Source organism: Leptonotus elevatus, chromosome 5 (genome assembly GCF_054856555.1).
Source record: "Leptonotus elevatus isolate MCC_2025b chromosome 5, RoL_Lele_1.0, whole genome shotgun sequence".
Lineage (NCBI taxonomy): Eukaryota > Metazoa > Chordata > Actinopteri > Syngnathiformes > Syngnathidae > Leptonotus > Leptonotus elevatus.
The window spans coordinates 9,044,319-9,063,010 of NC_141243.1; the positions used below are offsets into that span (position 1 = coordinate 9,044,319).

At 39.6% G+C, this 18,692-nt stretch overlaps 1 protein-coding gene and 1 long non-coding RNA gene across 2 annotated transcripts; one reads left to right on the forward strand and one right to left on the reverse strand.

Annotated features, from left to right (window-relative positions):
- Positions 1–2,542: 2,542 nt before the first annotated feature.
- On the forward strand, positions 2,543–3,651 carry LOC147173587 (uncharacterized). The gene is made up of 3 exons (XR_015094914.1): positions 2,543–2,570; positions 3,123–3,205; positions 3,278–3,651. It is a non-coding gene; the product is annotated as an uncharacterized LOC147173587 (long non-coding RNA).
- Positions 3,652–4,828: 1,177 nt separating this feature from the next.
- On the reverse strand, positions 4,829–18,096 carry letm2 (leucine zipper-EF-hand containing transmembrane protein 2). Its single transcript, XM_086076786.1, has 11 exons — positions 17,829–18,096; positions 17,150–17,211; positions 14,293–14,818; positions 12,631–12,774; positions 11,638–11,781; positions 11,192–11,395; positions 11,001–11,120; positions 10,698–10,817; positions 9,917–10,009; positions 8,033–8,101; positions 4,829–6,743 (listed from the first exon to the last, which is right to left on the reverse strand). The coding sequence occupies exons 2-11, from the start codon at positions 17,194–17,196 to the stop codon at positions 6,687–6,689; spliced, it is 1,524 nt and encodes a 507-aa protein (XP_085932912.1). The 5' UTR covers positions 17,197–17,211; positions 17,829–18,096; the 3' UTR covers positions 4,829–6,686.
- Between the last annotated feature and the right edge of the window lie 596 nt (positions 18,097–18,692).

The window sequence follows — 18,692 nt, forward strand, 5'->3', positions numbered from 1 at the left end:
ACGGCTATAGATGTCAAAAATTCATTTGAACTATTTCTATTAGTTAAAAAAAAAAATAATCCACTTATGTTAACAAGAGTATGAAAACCTAGATTTGTTTTTATTGTACATTTAGAACAGATATAAAATGTGTAATTAAGCGTGAGATAACTCGTAAAGTCATGCAATTAATTACGATTTTAATCGCCAAATGCTCCTAATTTGTAATTGTAATTAATCGCATGACTTCAATAGTTAACTCACGATTAATCATACATTTTATATCTGTTCTAAATGTACATTAATTAATTTTCTAGGTTTTCATACTCTTGTTAACAAAAGTGGAAAATTTTTAAACTACTAGAAATAATTCCAATTAATTTTTGATGTCAATAGCCGTCAATGGCAGTCATGTGAATACACAAACACAGCAACACATGGCCATTTTCTAAACAATTCATTTACAAATGTGAATGATAAATGTATTCAAATGTAAATTAAGAGTCGGCGCTTGAATTTGCCTTCTTTGACTTTTGCATCTTCTGCATGCTTTTCTGAAGAAACAACTCAAACGTGTGTGAGGGGTTACAACATCCCTCCAGGCCACACTGTAATATTGACAACATGACGAAGCAATTTGACAGTTTTTTCTATACACAATGATGCAAAGACTTGTCATCCTGATATCACTGACATGTCACTGACACATTTATTGATTTGATCAACTAAGGACTTTGAGAAGGAGTCTGACATTTGCAGAAATTGCAGGTAATTCATGGTATTTTTGCCTCAGTGGTCATTTTCCAAAGCTGTCAAATATCTTACTTAGTCTTGAAAAACGAAAATAAATCATACATCTCAACATCAGCAAATATATTAGCACAAAGAGAACGCGTTGCAAAAGTAGAAATAAAATGTCTTGCTTTGTAACAGCAATAATTCAGTTCGACAGGAAAAAAATAAAAGGGATTTAAGTACAAAACAAGCTTGGCTTGAGGTGTTTTTGTATTATGATGACTAATGGAAGATTAATGTGTTTGATCAAGAAACCCGGTTGAGCCATGTTCTTCATCCGCTCAAATATTAGTTTTTCTCCCTGAAGATATTTCAGTCTTACAAAATGGCCATCATGGCTGAACAATCTCAGAGGACTGGAATGAAATTGTGTCACCCTGCATGTCATGTACAGCAATCAAGGTCACTGTCCTTTTGCAAAACGATTAAATACAGTATATTCGTCTTTAAAAAGAATAAATACCTGAAAATACCAACACACAAATTGGTTATTCATTTAATAAAACGTTGGGTCAAATTACATTAATAACCCACAAATCAACCCAGTTTGTTGGGGTTGTTTTGTGGGTTATTAATTTGACCCAACTTTTTTGGTTTGATTAAATAACCCAATTGATTTAGGTAAAAAATGAGCTGACCCAATATTTTGAGTTATTTAACCCAAAAAGTTGGGTCGAATGAAATAAATAACCCCCAAAGAGTCAGATTTTTTACTTCTTTTTTTTTTGTGGGTTATACTTATTTGACCCAACTTTTTGGTTTGATTAAATAACCCAATTGATTTAGTTAAAAAATCAGCCAACCCAATTTTTTTAGTTATTTAACCCTAAAAGTTGGGTCAAATTAAATAAATAACCCCCAAAGAGACCCTTTTTAAAGTTTATTTGTGGGTTATTAATTTCACCCAACTTTTTGGGTTTATTGAATAACCCAATTTAATTGCATCAAATTGATACAAACCAATGTTTTGAGCTATTCAACCCAAAAGGTTGCGTCAAATTTTAAAAAGCAACAACAAAGCAACCCATGTTTTTGGGTTGTTGGGTATAACGCAAAAAAAGTTGACGTTTGGTCCCTTTTTAACCCAATTTGGGTTATTTTTGATCCAACCGTTTTTAGAGTGTACATTCAAATAAACTGCATCATATTGACAGAGATGCTGATTAATCTAATGTATTCATGCAGATTGCTACAGACATGCTTTGCTGTAACAAGTTTTGCTTTAACCAACCAGGGGAGAGAAAAAATGGTGATCTCATCATACTGCCCTTCTTTCCAATGACATTTCCAAGAGACCTAAATTTGACATTTGACAATTGTATTAAAGTTAAATGTGAATGTGGCGCCCTTTGTAAATCAGTTAAATCTGAAAATAACAGCAGCCGGTAACCACTGCCGTTTTTTTCTGAAAAAACGTTTTCTTTTAAATTGTATGTGTTTATTTGTACAGATAGGTGTTATTCTTACCAAATATTGACCAATCTAACGTGTTGAAAACGGCTTGCTCTCTTTGTAGATGCAATGGTAATGGTTGAACAAACGTGCTCGTTTTGAGGTCTCCTGAAAAGTAGTCAGGTTTCCATCCAAATCTTTCGATTTTTTTATGCGAATTTTGTGAAATGCGCAAAACGGACAAGCGACTTATGCCCGTTTTCATCCGCTCTTCTTTTGCGAATATGCGCCGCGAGATAACGTTGTAGTGACGGAACTTTGGGATAATGGGGAGTTCCAGGTGGGAATTTTGGTTTGGACGGACTAAACGGAAGTACTTTGTCTTGTTGGCGTCCCTCCCGCATGTAAGTAAAGTGTTTCGTTACATTGAGAATTGATGTTAATAAAGCCATCTAAAATTGCATTAATGTTTTTTCCTTTAATTAATTATAAAAAGAATCGCGTTTCTTCGTCTCCCCAAACATATCTTACTTTATCATCCGCCATTTATTGTGACTACGAACGTGCGTGTGACGTAGTATCGGTCAGAACGTGCGACGTATCTCCGGTCTTGTAGTCGCAAAACCTGTTTCCATCGCCAAAACGCGCATTTTCCATTTTTTCGATACGCTTAAAAAAACATCTCCTCCAAGCGTAAAAACATTTTAGCACATTTTTGGCCTTTTTCTCTCTCTCTCTCTCTCGAATTTCTGGCGTTTCCATTCAGTTTCTTTTTCGCAATTCTTGAAAATTCGAATAAAAATAGATGGATGTGTTTTGGCCCTACGCCAGCAATATAATTAGTCACACACTGGGGAAATATGCATCTTAAAATTATCATAATAAGCCGATCGCTTGCTCAAACACATTAAAATCCCAAAATCAACCTGGGAACAATAAATATTATTCCCAAACAGTGTTCTGTCAACATGACAAAAACCGTCAGGGGGTATACAGCAGATTACTGCTGATCAACGAGCTGCTTGAAGCGAGCGAAAAGGTGAGAGGAACATCATACAGGAAGTGGATTAGACACGAGAACTATACTCAACATTTTTTATTGTGGTCCTAGTTGTGTCCAGCGGTGTACTGTATCATACTGAGAACGGTTCCTATCCAACATGTCCAGACTGCTGAAGGTGACGGTCGCCATGTGTGTGCTCATTTTAGCCACACTGACGCCCAACGCAGAGGCCACCTTGCACCAAGGTCCAAAGATAGCACTTGAGCAACACCAGGATGCTATCCAGGCCCAATCCAGAGCAATATATGGAAGAAGCGGTGGTGGATTTGGGGCAGTGATGGGAATTCCGGCTATTTTTGGACAACCGGATCTTATGGCTCGGCTCACTTAAGAACTCTTCAAACGGCTCTTCAGATTTTTTTCAGTATTTTTTTTTTCAAAGCATATATAACAATTTGCCCAAATATATCTTTACAACAGCCTTTTTATTTGACTTTTATTTGAACATCATTAGTAGATTAACACCTTTGCTGTTCACAGGGACGTGTGTGTGTGTGTGGGGGGGGGGGGGGGGGGGTAAAGAAGGGTGTGCAGTTTACTTGTAAATGCTATTTTTTTTAAGTGTGCAGTTTGGCTTATCGGCCACAGGTGGCAGTAGATATTCGAAATTAAATTTGCTACTATAAGAAATGAATGTTTAGTAGGAATTTTTCTTGGATCTGCAAAAAGCTTTTGACACTATTGATCATAAATTGTTCTTGGTAAAGTGGCATAGGTATGGTATAGAGGACTGGCCTAGGATTGGCTAGCTAGTTATTTAGAAGAACGGCAACTGTTTTATATTAACACAAATTCAAAGATTTTTAATGTAACGTGGTGTTTCACAGGGATCATTCATTCAAACAAAGTTGATGGGTGAAAACCTGGAAGTCGGAGGTCCTGCCTCCTCCGTGGCATTTAGTCCGTTGAAAATGAAGTAGGGAGTTCTTCCTAACCACTGTTGCCGGTGTGCTTGCTCAGAGGGTACGTGTAAGGTTAGACCTTGCTGTGGAGCGCCTTGGTGCTTTATAAAATGTACAATTATTTCTTATTTTCTTCTATTTTGTAGTGCTAAAGGGGTGGGCACAGAAATGAAAAGCATTTGCTTCTGCCTACACCCTTTCGGTTGTATATTTATGTATGATTTTTTTTTTTACCATGTTTATTTTGTTAGAAAAACATGCAGTTGGATATTAAAATAAAATGCAATTAATAAGTACTGGTAAAGTGTTATTGGGTTTGAATCAAACTAAAGTGATCATATAGACATGTTTGTTTTTACACTATTTGGTAAAACTAAACACTTCACTCACAATTAAAAGACATATAACAAATTAAACTTCAAACCTGGTAACACCAACTACATCGCTTACCTGTCTGTTTGAAAAAAAATATATATATATATATATATGTTTTGATTGACACGTAATAGTAATCTGTCCGACTTTGCTGTTTTCCTTCGTGCATGTGGCACCATCTGCTGGACAGAAAATTACTTGCGGCGTTGGTGCCTTGCCGTAGGGCATCTCAACAGTTGACAGCAAGCAAACCGGCATCTGTGGTAGTTTAGAAATGCTGTAAATCACGCTAAATAGCTGAAACACATACAGTAGTGTCAAATTTACTTTCTATAACCATATAGTTTATTGAAGCAGTACATAGTACTAACAAGTTTGAAATCGGGAAAAGGAACAGCAGACCACCTTGGAGCATCACATCAACTTGACAAGTCTTTTAGCTCAAGAAATCTTTTTTTTTTTTTAAAGTCCACATCCACTCAGAATGATACAGAACAAATATGCATTTTTTCAAACATATATTCTCTCATTCGGTTTTTCATAAAGGATGGAGGTGGAAGAGGAGAGGAGATATTGCTTTAAAACAGGAATGGGGAATGTATTTTTTTTCAAATCATGAACAATTTGTGCTTTAAAAATACATGATCATTTTCATTCCCCACCAGGCCATACTAACGATGAAAAATATGACTCAACAAGCAAAGAAATTAAATTGTTAGTCATTTATACAAATATGTTAAATATTTTGGGACTTTTTCTAACCGTTCTTCTGAGGTTTTATTTTGAGACTTACATGGCGGGGCCAATCAAATGCTCTAGTCTAGTTAGCAACTTAGCACAATGCGTACGATTCCCACCCCTGCTTCAAAAAAAAAAAAAGTGCAATTGAACACTGAATACTTACTAAAACAACAATGGCATCTATCTACAACTGGCATGTGCCTATGGATAAACAGAAAATGAATCCTGTAGTAAGTAGGGCTGGGCAATAAATCAAATTAATTCGATACATTGTCATTTTAAAAATCGAATTGTTGAAAATTTTCTAAATCGTGAAATCAAATTTTCTCTTTTGGATTATCTTATGTTGTGTTACATTCAAATGTTTTTGTGACAGAATGCTGGATTGTTGTCTGAACATTTTGCATAGGAATTATTTTTTGAATAAATTAAACCTTTAAAATAAATGTTTGTTGGGTTTATTAGATTCAAGTCGTAATCGCCCTGAATGTCTAAAAATCGAGATTTCCTTTTTTGGCCATATCGCCCAGCCCTATCCTGTAGTGATATCAACTTGCTCAACAAAGGAGCAGGGGCGACGAAAACACTAAAAACGGTATTAACATGTAAAAACTGAAAAATTAAAGGGCAACGCTTTTGGGATTTGTGGTTACGCTTACACATCTTAAAAGCACATAAAAAAATAATGCATCATGATTCGGAGTTTTAAGATCTCTCATAAATAGAATTTCTTTCTGGATAACATCAAGTATATTCTCTTCAGCTTCATGACAACCAAGCGTCTCAATGTTAAAATACACTGCAGTATATTCACCTAAAATAAGGCAGACTACACTCTGCCTCAGTTTTGTCTGTGAAAGGAGTGAATTCTCTCTAAACGTCAGTCTCACCGTGCGCCATGAGAACCTGTTCTACTCAACTGACGGAACCTGCGGGTTGGCAGGTTGTCCTGTTGGCAGAGAAAAAGGATGGAGGAGGACGGGTGAAGTATTTCTCTGTCACATCACATGTTGAACAGGAGCAACCGATGAGCGAGAAAATGGCCAACAATGGGAGCTTCGATCATTTCGTGGGTTTGCATAGCAAACTGTACAAAGCTGCTGCGATAACGCAAGACACAAATGACAATATACACAACATTTACAATTTTACAGGAGGAGGAATCCATGTGGAAGAAAAGGGATAGTCAGCGTTGAGGTTTGGGTGAATTGGATCAAATTGAGTCAAGAACCTACGAGCTAATTGAAACGTCAAGCTGCTATGGAGTGCAGGAAAGTGAAATCCAGAGCACCATCGCATCATCTACAGTTAACATCTTCAGCGACCCTCCGCTTAAATAGGAGCAAGAGAAGTGTAAAATTGATAGCGGCGTTCTTGTTAAAGGCTCTGGGCTGCCTAAATTCATCTCTCCTTTTAAGTCCAGACGCTCGCATTCTTCTTTAGACACCGTTAGCACTCATCTTGCTCTTCTGGGACACTTCGGTTGCCGCTTTAGCCTGCCAAAGCAACAACAAAAAGATTCAAGTTTATTGCCAATCCCAGTCAAAGTTTAAACAAAAATAACTTAATATTAGGCATTTATAGCAACCTCACAGCTGTGCCTTAGGAAGTCCGTTTAGCTTAATGCTAACAAACAATGCTAACCATTGCATCAGTGTCGCAGTGTTAACCTTTTAGGAAATGGTTATTTGATACTAGCAAGCTAGCTAGCTAGCTAGAATTTGCTCACTTGAAATCAGATGCACCATTGCCTTAAGTGTTTTAGCACAAATGCTAATTCTCAATGCAGGAGTTTAACAGAAAAGGTAAATAAAATACAAGGCGGTAGCTAGCTACTAGCTAAAACATAAACAAGCTAACTAGCCCATTTTAAAAATGGTAAAAAAGAACTTCATATTGGGCATTTATACAACCCCACAGCTGTGCCTTAGGAAGTCAGTTTAGCTTAAAGCTAACAAACAATGCTAACCATTGCATCAGTGTCGCAGTGTTAACCTTTTAGGAAATAGTTATTTGGTACTAGCTAGCTAGCTACAATATAAACAAGCTAACTAGCCTATTTTAAAAATGTTGTCATAGCAGGTGGTTTGAGTACCGGTAGTGCTAGTAGGCGTACAAATGATCACACAAGAAGCTCCATCCAGGTATATTCGAGCACATACTTTTGAAAATATGTTAAATACCTATAAAAATATATATTTGACAGTGTTATCTTTGTAAAGGCAGAATATGAACACAGCATTTGTATTGGTCGGTGGATATAAATGGAATGGAAACATTTTAATAAACGGACGTTTAAATTTCCATTACATAATCAACAACCACTTTCCCAAAACAAAAAGGAAGACAAGCTGATGGATAAATGGATTAAGTATTTAACCCACTTAATTATATCTCCGCAGAAGCTTTAATGTTTTTTTGAAAGCATTAGGAAGGCTTTACAGACTGTGGAGTTAAACAAAGTAACTTAAACTTCACAGCGTGTGAGGGCGATCGCGACAGCTCTATAAATAGATGCTATTTTGAGACCCCACACTGATGTTAGACCGGCAGACTGAACATTCCTGTCTGCGTGTTTTATTTTTAATGAAGTTAGCGGTCTAAAACGTAAGAGGGCTTGCTAGCAATTTATGTGTGAAAGACTAAAGCCAGGAAGGACTAATTGGATGAGAAACTAGTCTGCTAATCCTTGCTTTACTGCTTTGTCTTAAATCACAATCGTGTTGATACAAACCTCACTATTATATTAGAGTATAAGAGATTTAATAACAAAATGAGGCATCACCTGGAGGACTTCAGCAGCCGTTAAAGGTTTCTCTGACATGACAGGAGTCTTGTTCCTTATCTCCTCCGCCTGTAGACACAAATGAGACAAAATGTTACCACAAGAGTAAGTATTGATAAATTGGTTATTAACTCTTTGACTGCCATAAACGTTATAAAACGTTTAGCATAAACCTAGGGAAGGGCGCCGAGGACGTTAAAAGACGTCCCCTATGTTTTTTTTTTTTTTTTTAAAAACGGGTGCAGGAAAGCCTTGGGCAGCTGTGCTGAAAGTATCAGGCAGATCTGATTAGTCAAAGACTCGTTTTGGCCCCTAGAGGGCAGCGATGACTCTCTTTGCACAAGGTTGGATGGGCCGCCCACCGTGGGCGTCAGTAGAAGACGTGAGGCGGAGCTAGAGTGTTGAGGAGACAATGGCTGATGAAGCCACAATGGCTGACCAAGCAACCGGTTGCAAGCAGCTCACGCTTGAGCATTTTTTTCAAAGACGGAAAGCATCAATCAATACTAAAAAGCGCATTGATGTCAACGATGATGATGACAACGAGCTCTACGCCAAAGTTGGAAGCTTTGGCGTGACTGTTATGAACACGTAGTAAGCCTCACCGGTAAGCGCGGCTAGCGCGGCTAGCGCTGCTAAGGCCGGAAAACGCGCACAATAGCCGGCCGGGTACTTCTACACAATCGGACATTCGATCGGGCGATGGAGAGTTGGCATCGACCAATGCAGATTGATGATGATGATGAGGAGGACTCCGAGCTCTACGCCAAAGTTGGAAGCTTTGGCGTGACTGTTATGAACACGTAGTAAGCCTCACCGGCTTAGCGCGGCTAGCGCTGCTAAGGCCGGAAAACGCGGAGCTGCACAAGCGGACATTCGATCGGACAATGAAGAGTACCCCGAGTCCAATGCATATTCATCGGAGGAGCGGGTACAGTCTGATCACGGAGAAGACACTGTTTCTGGACTACGATGCCACCATGAATGGAGTGGATAAAATGGATCAGAACATCTCCTACCACCCGGTATAGCAACTGAAGGACACGGGGAAGCGAGACGTAACGAAACCGTAACGAAACCGTAGCATGATCCTGATATTAGACTTGATGACACACTGCAGTATATACTTGCTATTCCCCGGAAAAAAACGGCCGGCAAGAAAGTGGCGCACGCGAAGAGGCAATCTGTTGTGCAAATGCTGTTGCGTCTCTTTGCACGCAGGAGAGTGTTACAAAAAGAAAAACTGTCGTTGAAACATCCACATATTTGTAAATAGCACCACAGTTGCACACATTTGTAAATAGTTTGCCAAATTGTTGTCAAATTGTTACACTGTTGAATGTAAATAAACGTATTTTGCTATCAAAAAACACTTTTTCATTCTTGGTGGTAGTGTTTTATAGAAGTAAAGCACTATTTAGGTGTTTGTGGCATCATTCATGGACAAAAAGAAGTGTCAAATTCACTAGAATGCATGAAATAATATCGTTTCACTAAAAGCTTGATTTCTCCGTATTTTGGTCCAACACAGGCGAAATTGGGTCAAACTAACCATTTTCTATTGTTGATTACTAAAGAACGGAATAAGGTAGAAACAAACTCTTTTTTTCTGATGAAAGATGAAAGTCCAATCTTTCATTTGGTAGTACGTGTGTTTCCATAGTCCAAACAGAACATTTTCTGTGGACCTTGAAAATCAGTCAAAATGCTTAAATCGGCTGGCACTGGCGGCATCCCTTTTCTGAAAACGTCTGGCAGTCAAAGAGTTAATAACAATGCTTCCATAATTAACTACATTTAGTGTTGGGGTAGTAACCCATTTAAATTGCCCTCAATCCAGCGGATCTTATGTGGTGATGTTGTGTGTTGTAGGAAGGTACGAACCGGCCTGTCTTTGACAATGAGCGCAGGGTCCGACAGCAGGTCTGAGCTGACCAAGGTCCCGTTTGTGCCGTTATTCTCCACTGGAGTGCTTTTCTGTGAGGATAGCAGCCATGAAATTCATCAGTCTTTGGTTTGCGTCAAATCAATACTTGAGCAAAACATAGCGAAAATCTCGTCATTGGATATGTTTTAGTGTGCGAAACGTAGTCAATTCAATTAAAAGTAGAAACTGATACATTAGGAAAGAGATCCCTAAAATGAAGTTTATCTCTGTTTGGATTACGATTAGCCGGCGACCGATGACAACATAGCTTTTGCTTCAAAGTAGGATGACTGTTCTGTTCACTTTTGTGCTGAATGGTGCATTTTGATTTTTTGGGTTCCATCCACCCATTAGCAGATCCGCTTATCCTTACAACATTTATATAAATCCTTTATGAATTACGTTTGAGGCTAGGAAATTCGGGTTGTTTTTAAACAGTTGCGCAAGACGCGGCGCTAGCTAGCAGCAAGGCTAAAAACACTCCCCCTGGTTTACGATGCATAGTGTCTAATCATTGGTTATTTTCATACACTTCTGTTACAATTTTAACTTTTGTGCAGCTGCCTCAAGGAGGCCATTTATGGCGAAATCGCAAAATGGACAAATAATGTCCAAATGAGACACGTCCAACTGTTCATTGTTTTAGTACATTTTTGGTTAACTCTGAATATCCCTAGCTTTTTGTGAGTATGTATTAGTATTTGTCAAGACGGATCATGTGATATCATGTGCTCGAACCTCAAGTTTGGGCACAGGCGGGATGACTGGGGCCTTGGGTTTGACGTCAGTTAGGTACATGGCTCTGGAGAGCAGCAGCAGCGATGGAGGAACATTCTCATTCAGGTGTAAGTCCAGCCACTGGATTTCGGGAGACAAGTATTTGTTTACAAAATCATTAAGCGTCTCCATTTTCGGGAGTTAAATGCCTTTTCATTGCTTTTAGTGACTTCCTGAGAGGAAGGATATGAGAAAGATGAATAATCTCCACAGGATGTTACAGTACAAATATTCTGGTATTTGCATCAGTTCCTGCTTGCTTACCTGTTGCAGTTGCAGACGGAGCTGATCCGTGGTTAGACCGAGAGATCTCATTCCGCGGCTGCGACAAGCCGCCTGCAGCTCTGACACGCTCATTGCTGAAACGCCCTCTGCTGCAATCATCTGTACAAAAAAAATTATAATAATCAAATACCCTTCAGGTCTAAGGAAGAGCCTTTCGTTCATCCTCTCACCTCATCGTCTGACTTGATGGTCCTGAGTTGCAACATCAGCTGGAATCGCAACAAGTTGTTGGTGCCGATGGGCTGCAGCTCCAGCAGTTTGCACAGGGCCACCAGCTGGGGGCGCTCCAAGTGCTCCAGCGTCAGCTCGTCCTCAAACAGCTTGGAAAAGCGGACTATGTCCTTGGTGGTGGGCTGCTCGCCGGTGCCCCGAACCTGACATGGACACATGGACGTTTATCATGTGAATTGGGATAGGCCAGCAAATTTGGATCTGGTGGCTGTTGATTGGTCAGTAGATAGAAAACAACACTGTGGCGCCATTTTGTTAGTATTGCAATGCGAAACACTAAATGGCTTCACAAACAAATTAATGGGGGTAACTTCAAACTCATATGCAACAAGACAAGTGAACATACTAATTTGAGCCGACTTTTTTTTCTTTTTCTATAATGTACCTGCTGAACGTATGTGGAGAACCGCTGAGTCTCATCCTCACTCTGAGCTGTGGCCTTGTTCCTTCGAGCCATCTCGGCAATGGTTTCTTGCAGAAACTTGGCAAGTTCCAACTTTGCAGCCAGGCCCTTCTTCTGCTTCTCCTCCTGCACAGAAGTTGATGGTGGAAATATTGTTAGATGATATTCTTTTGTTTGTGATCAATTAATTCCAGCACGCATCATCCACTTCAGTATATGCTTTATATATATATATATTTTGTAAATTTGCTTTTTTTCAACATGGCCCTGGTTGATCTCTTGCTCTGCTGCCACCTGATGGCCGTTTGTGTAATTACAACGAATTAAACCGTTCTTTGCAGTTGAGAGGCAAAGCCTTCTGCATTCTCAACCTAAACATAAAAAAACATATATATACGTCTTTGGGACACTTGAAACATTTAAAACCGAATGTATTTATACGTTATTGGGAGCAAATGAGTTAATTGAGATGCACCTATGTATAACGACGCCTCCAACCACAAGATTAGGAACTGTTTACACCAACATCCTAAAAGTCACGGCCACTTTAAAACACTGTCGTCAGCATCTCCGGCTCTGTTTTTGAAACGCGTCTCGCTTCCGTGGAGGTCAGACTTCTCCAAGAGAGGGCAGTTGCATATCGGAGCCACTGAGACATGCTTAATAACGACCATCAGGGTGACACCACCTTACAAGCGATTAAAAGTACTTGTGGGTGTGCACAATGTGTCATGACTTCCAAAGAAAACTGCTTTGATAAGATCAGTCAGCTGGCTCTGAGGTCAGACATTCTTGCGCCGGCAGCCATATCTGAAGTTACATAATCAGAGTGAACCGGCCGCTAAGGCCGTGTGTGTGTGTGTGTGTGTGTGTGTGTGTGTGTGTGTGTGTGTGTGTGTGTGTGTGTGTGTGTGTGTGTGTGTGTGTGTGTGTGTGTGTGTGTGTGTGTGTGTGTGTGTGTACATATCCACATGCCTTTTTGGACTCTGTCTCGAAGGTGGAGGGCAACATGTCTGGGAAGAGCTTGAGAAAGACGGGAAGGAGAAACTCCATGAAGGGGACGATAATGAACACTATGAAGGGTACCAGGCGGAAGAGGTCGGCACACGTCCTCATCAGCTGTGAACACACACAAAAAAACACCATGATACTTATTTTTTTTTCAGCACCCACATCTTGTTGTTCTGGGAAGCGCAATGGGTCAAATATAGTTCAAGTATGACACCCATACAGATTGCTCACCGGCTGCAAAAAACAACAACTTTTATTGGCATAACTTGATCGTGACTTTTTCCTTCTACTCTCGAATGTGGATACAACTTAACTGTGTATCAGAATGCGTGGAACCACACAGCCCCTAAGTGGCCAAATCGGGTACAACATGAACTGCGTTCTCAGTAAAGGCACACACAAACAAGGGCAAGACAGAATTGCGAATTGTGTAGTGCCTGGCGATTCGATCCATATCACGGTTCATAGGTCACGATTCGATTCTATGCCAATTAATCCCGATATGAATCTATACATTGATTATTGAGATTTTATTTTTTTACTCAAATTTAGAAAATACTAATCAGTAAACGTGTACATGTACACTGTAAGATTTGTATGAAATTTTATTTATTTATCAAAAACTTCTGGCTTATAAGCCACTGTTTCAGTCATGTTTGAACAGCACTGAAATCAAATATTAAGGCTTAATGTTACAATAATATAACATTCTTTCATGCTTAAAGTGTGAACCCTAACCCCAAGTAAGACATTTTGTTAAATATTTCCATCAAAAAGTGATGTTTAAAAATCGATTCGCAGCATATTGAATCGATTCAAGAATTGTGCACTGTAATATCGCGATATGTTGCTGAATCGATTTTTTGAAACAGCCTTACATGACAAATAAATAAAATCGCTTTTGGGACATTTAAATTGATTCTGAATCGTACTAAATGAGAACCGCAATCCTTATGAGAATAATGGTCTTTGCAGACGGTGAAAGGTTGAAGATATTTGAAATGTCTTTCAGAACACAAGTAAAAACTGTCTGTGAACATCTTACAAATCCTGATGAAAACCCCGAATTCACTACGTTCGCAAGCATTCACCGCTCAGTGAGATACCAGCTTTATCGGCCTTCAGATTAGTAAAAAGGCCGATGGCGATATTTGGCATTTACCGATAATCGGCCTGTCCCTAGAAATAAGCACAGCTACCGTCAAGCTACTGCTACATTCTAATTTTATTTTGAATTTTTTTTGTTTACCAATGCAAAGGAAATACATTTTAGGGCAGTACTTGCAATAAATACTGTGATATTGTAGAACCACGACACATGACAAGACAAAAAAAAAAAACACGTTTTGAATGCTGTTTAGACAACCAGACAGGCCTTGAAATGTCACTGAGGCGACCTCTGATGGGACAAGCCCAAAGTGTCCACAACAGTGAATCTAAAATTAAATATTTTTGGAATGAGAGTACCGGGACAAAACCCACACAGGTTCACACTTCAAAACTGTGACGCAGACTTGCTAACTCACCGCTCTCAACCCTTTCAATTGTGTCCTTTTACAAGCGGTGTTTTGAAATCTCTTATCAAATTTAGATTAAGGTGCGCATATATCAAAAAAGCTCTCTCACCCGTCTCCTTTCCCTTCGTGTGAGGATCTGTCCGTGCAGCAGAGTCCACACCATCCTGCCTGCAACCGTGGTGTCGATGCCAAGCAACCGGAAGCCATTATAATAATGCTTCAGCTCGTCGACGATCCGCAGATACAGAGCCTTCTTCACCACGACCCTCTCCTGCGCCGCGGGTACGGCAGCGGCAGCGGCGGGCGTCGGAGGCGCTGGCGTTTGCGGTTGGGCTACGGCGGCCGCAGTGTCCTTTTTCCCGTCCGACGGCAAATTCTGAGCAGCGGCTGAATTTTTAGCCTCCCCGTTTTTAATGTCTTGGAGCCAAACGACGGAAGTGTGAAGAGCTCGGGCGTGTAGGGCGGAGCTTCGGCTGCATCCCGGGTCGTGGCCTCTGTAACAGTGAGGGTGGCCGTAGCGGGAGTGCCTGAGTGGGTTTGTTGACGAGGAGATGCTGCGTGGAGGTTCGATGTGGAGGTGGGCTCTGGAGGACAGCGAAGAGCAGCTGTGCCGTTGGGATAGCAAATACGATCCCCTGTGGACAACATCAAGAAAACTGGTCAGATATGACGCAAAGTCGTGTCATTAAGAATTCTGGCAAAGACAAAGGAGACTTAGGAAAATTTCACGTGACTTCATCTGGGCACACACGCAGAGTACTGAACTTCTCAGCTAGGTCTTAAGTGTCAGGTGCTATTGAGTTCATGGAAAAAGGCCAAAACTTGCATGGTGCAACTACTCAAAATTCATGTTGCATAATGAGATTATTCAAACGCTTTGCCACGTTCTTTGACATTCACTGGAATTGAGTCTTGACGCTCACGCGGTCGACAAAAGTGGGAAGGGCGTTTATTTGCCGCCAAATTGGTTGGAATTCAGAACTTGTGTCTGATATTCATCCTTTTGATCTGAAACTTAAATGTCTTCAGTATACAACAAAGAGAAAATAAGTGACCTTACCGTTTCCAATACTTTTGGAGAGGACTGAAAATCATCATTTTAATCGGAATTGTATGTAGTTAGGCAGCATTATAAAACAAAAACAAATAAGCAACACTTACGTAACATCTTCCTACATGTGTCTCTCATATATTTAAATGATTAACTTGCGCGAGTGAGCACCTTTCTGCACAGCTTTAACTTTTAACTTATGCAAAGTCATTTCAAACATATAATTACCATTTTTTAAATTACAACAAAACACTGCATTATTTGAACAAAAAATCATTTTAATACAATGATTTTGCAAAAAAGAGAAATATGTTGACTGTATGATGAATATGTCAGCACAGAAGCAGCAGCAAATAAGTTGCTAATGCTTCTATGCCTCATCACTTGTTTTCATTCGTAGAGGAAGTAGGTTGCTAGCTACTTTGTTTTTACATCTGACATTTAATTTGTGGTTTTCATCCTTTTATGATAAAAAATAACATGGAGGTTAATTCCATTGTTATGACAAGTGAAACATTCCCCAACATTATGTCACCTATAATTTATAAATATAGATAAGGCTAGTGTCTCCTCCTTGCTCACCTTCAATTTGCGATTAGATCACTCGAAAGTGATCAAGTGTCAAGACAGCGCAATACCAAATCGTTATCGTCACAAATGTATTTGTCAAGCCTCGAGTCGGCACTGTGTTGTTCATTTCAAAAACTTGCTGGGGTTAGTCTGAGTGTGAATTGAGCAGTCTATATAAATACAAATTTCTTAACATCTTAATGACTATTTTAACTGACACTCACACATGTTGATGGTCAAATGTATAAATAAGTGTGTGTTATTACAGGTTTTTTTTTGTGTGGATTACTTCAGATATCTTACACAACAAAACACACACACACACACTATTATATCTCCCAGTCAATCGCGAGACTCCTCCCCCAAACCATTGATTTGTCGTGGGGTGGACCAACACTAACTAACCGGTGAAGGACAAATGGTGCCACAGGGCATGCCAGGTAGGGCTGCAACAATTAGTATTATTTTTTTCCCATCCCTACATTTTAAAACCGGCCGTTATTTCAAATTGATTGTGCAGAAAATGCGCATACAAAAATTAACGCTCAGTTACTGGTTAGGTGGGCAACATGTCAGAAAATAGGCTTCCAAAGTAAAAATAGATGTTTGCAAATGTTTTGAGTCTACACAAATATTACCGGTATACGTCTTCTGTAATGACGGACTACTGAAGTCTGCAAATGTTTACTTTTGAGAGGCTAAAATGCTGAGGATTTGGGCAATTGTAAATTACCCAAGGACTTTAAATGAATGATTAATCAACTGCAAAAATAATTAGCGATTCATTTGATCATCAATAATTTGTCAAATAATCAATCAATCCTTACACATCTGATGGCAGGGAATACAAAGAGTGATAAAAGAAACTATAGTAACTCTCTGCTATTTTGGTACCTACATTACGGTTACAAATCAGGGAAATCTGTAAATCCGCGAGTGCCAAACTGAAAATGTGTGGTACTGGATGACTTAAACTACATTAGCAATGGTACTGTTTCTTTATCCAATTAAATGTCAAATTTGCCTCAGGCCAGCTAAGCATTTTTGTGTCCTCTGACTGTTTGGTCAGCGCAATAAGTTTTCAACACGCAAAATTTGTGTAGCAACTAGATTTACCGGTACGTGTTTTTGTCACATTATTGATGATTTATATGACACAGTTTTGAGCATAATATATTACAATTTTGTATAGTATTTGTAACTGTAACGTGATGTTGTGAAGTGGTGGTAAGTGGCTTCAGTCCCAAAAACTAAATGCACAACCGCTACTTCATTTTACAGTGTAGAGATGGCTACAGAGGATTAGATGTATTGTAGTATAAATGAACAAAATTAAAGATCTTACCTGGATCTTGTAACGGCAAAGAGCACCTGGTGGCTGAAAACTGCCATTGCATGGGTAGATCACTTTGGGGGCAGAAACATGAGGAGGATAAATATCCAATTACAACTCGCCGTTATCGAACAACTTTAATATTAGTAAGCGCATGTATTTCACACATGGTGGACTGTCAAGCGAGTCTTGGTTGGTTTTAGCGACTCGATATTACACAATAATAAACGTGACTAGGATAACATTAGAAACGGCCAGCCACGTTGCCCCTTGTCAAAACCGTGATTCCATGGGTTCAAATCGCTATTAAAATGAGCATTTCTGTTACAATAAACGTAGAGTCGCCAATTAAGAATACACGTATAATTGCAAACTAATCTAGTCTTTATTAAGTAAGTCTTTGATACCCCGACGTAACTCGGACTCCACGCTTAAGTCAACAAGCAACACTCGCAATATTTTGGTTATTTTCCACTCACGTGAGCTTCGGACATAAATCTGGTATCGCGACTAATGGAGTTTAAGCGTAAACCACAAGTCAAACGAATTTCTAGTACTTAACACACACACACACAGTAGAAGTCATGTTGTATTCCATCTGACACTCGCAACTATCAGTTTATAGCCGGTTAGCTTGTTGTCATACTAGCCCGCTAAGCTAGCGAGTGAGTGAAATGGCGAGCCCACTAACCTCCAACGTCAATGACCGAACTATCGCAGCTGACTGGGCGTTCAAAGGCTTCTTCGGTGCGACGTGAGAAGCACGATCCATCCTCAACAAGCTGCCATTGCAAACAATAACGACGATGTCAGCGGATGGAGTGGCGATTAATCCATTGGAGGTGGTAAAAAAACAAACAAATTGGAAGCGGCTTCGAGAAGAGTCGTCGTGCAGTCCCCGCCTGTGTGTCTCTTTCGGACTACAGTAGACGCAGGCTAACCTGCTGAGCTGACGCAGCTCTGACGGCGCATGCGCAGAGGTGGCACGATCGCAACATCGTCATTGTGACGTCAGCCATTTATATCATTGTTTTATTTAACTGGAACTCTTCGTTACAGGACTAAAAGTAACTGAAGTGACTTTTTTTTTTGCACTGTAATTAGTAAACTCCTGAAAATTAGCCATACGGCATTTATGCTCATGACACTGACCCATTCCAAAAAACGTATTTTTCAAAAATTGCATACAAGGTCTCAGTAACTTATTGTTGATCTTTCTATGGCCTGCAGAAGATCAGAATGATGCAGCTTCCTGTGGAGCATTGGGATTTTTTTTTTAAGAAAATAGAGTAAACTGAAATAGCGGGAATAAGATAAAAAAAATTAAATTCATGAATTATATTTCATGGTAATGTCTAATTTTAATCAACTGCGGCACACAACAAACACAAATTTTCCAGTCCAGTATTCGGGGCTGTTGAAATAATCTCTTAACTGTATAGTATAAAATATTGTCAAGCTGCTAAAATAATGGCCCATGTCATCCTGAGATGTTTACCCGTTTAATAACCCATTTGAAGTTAAAAAGTGTGGAAGAATACTTGACCACGGTGTG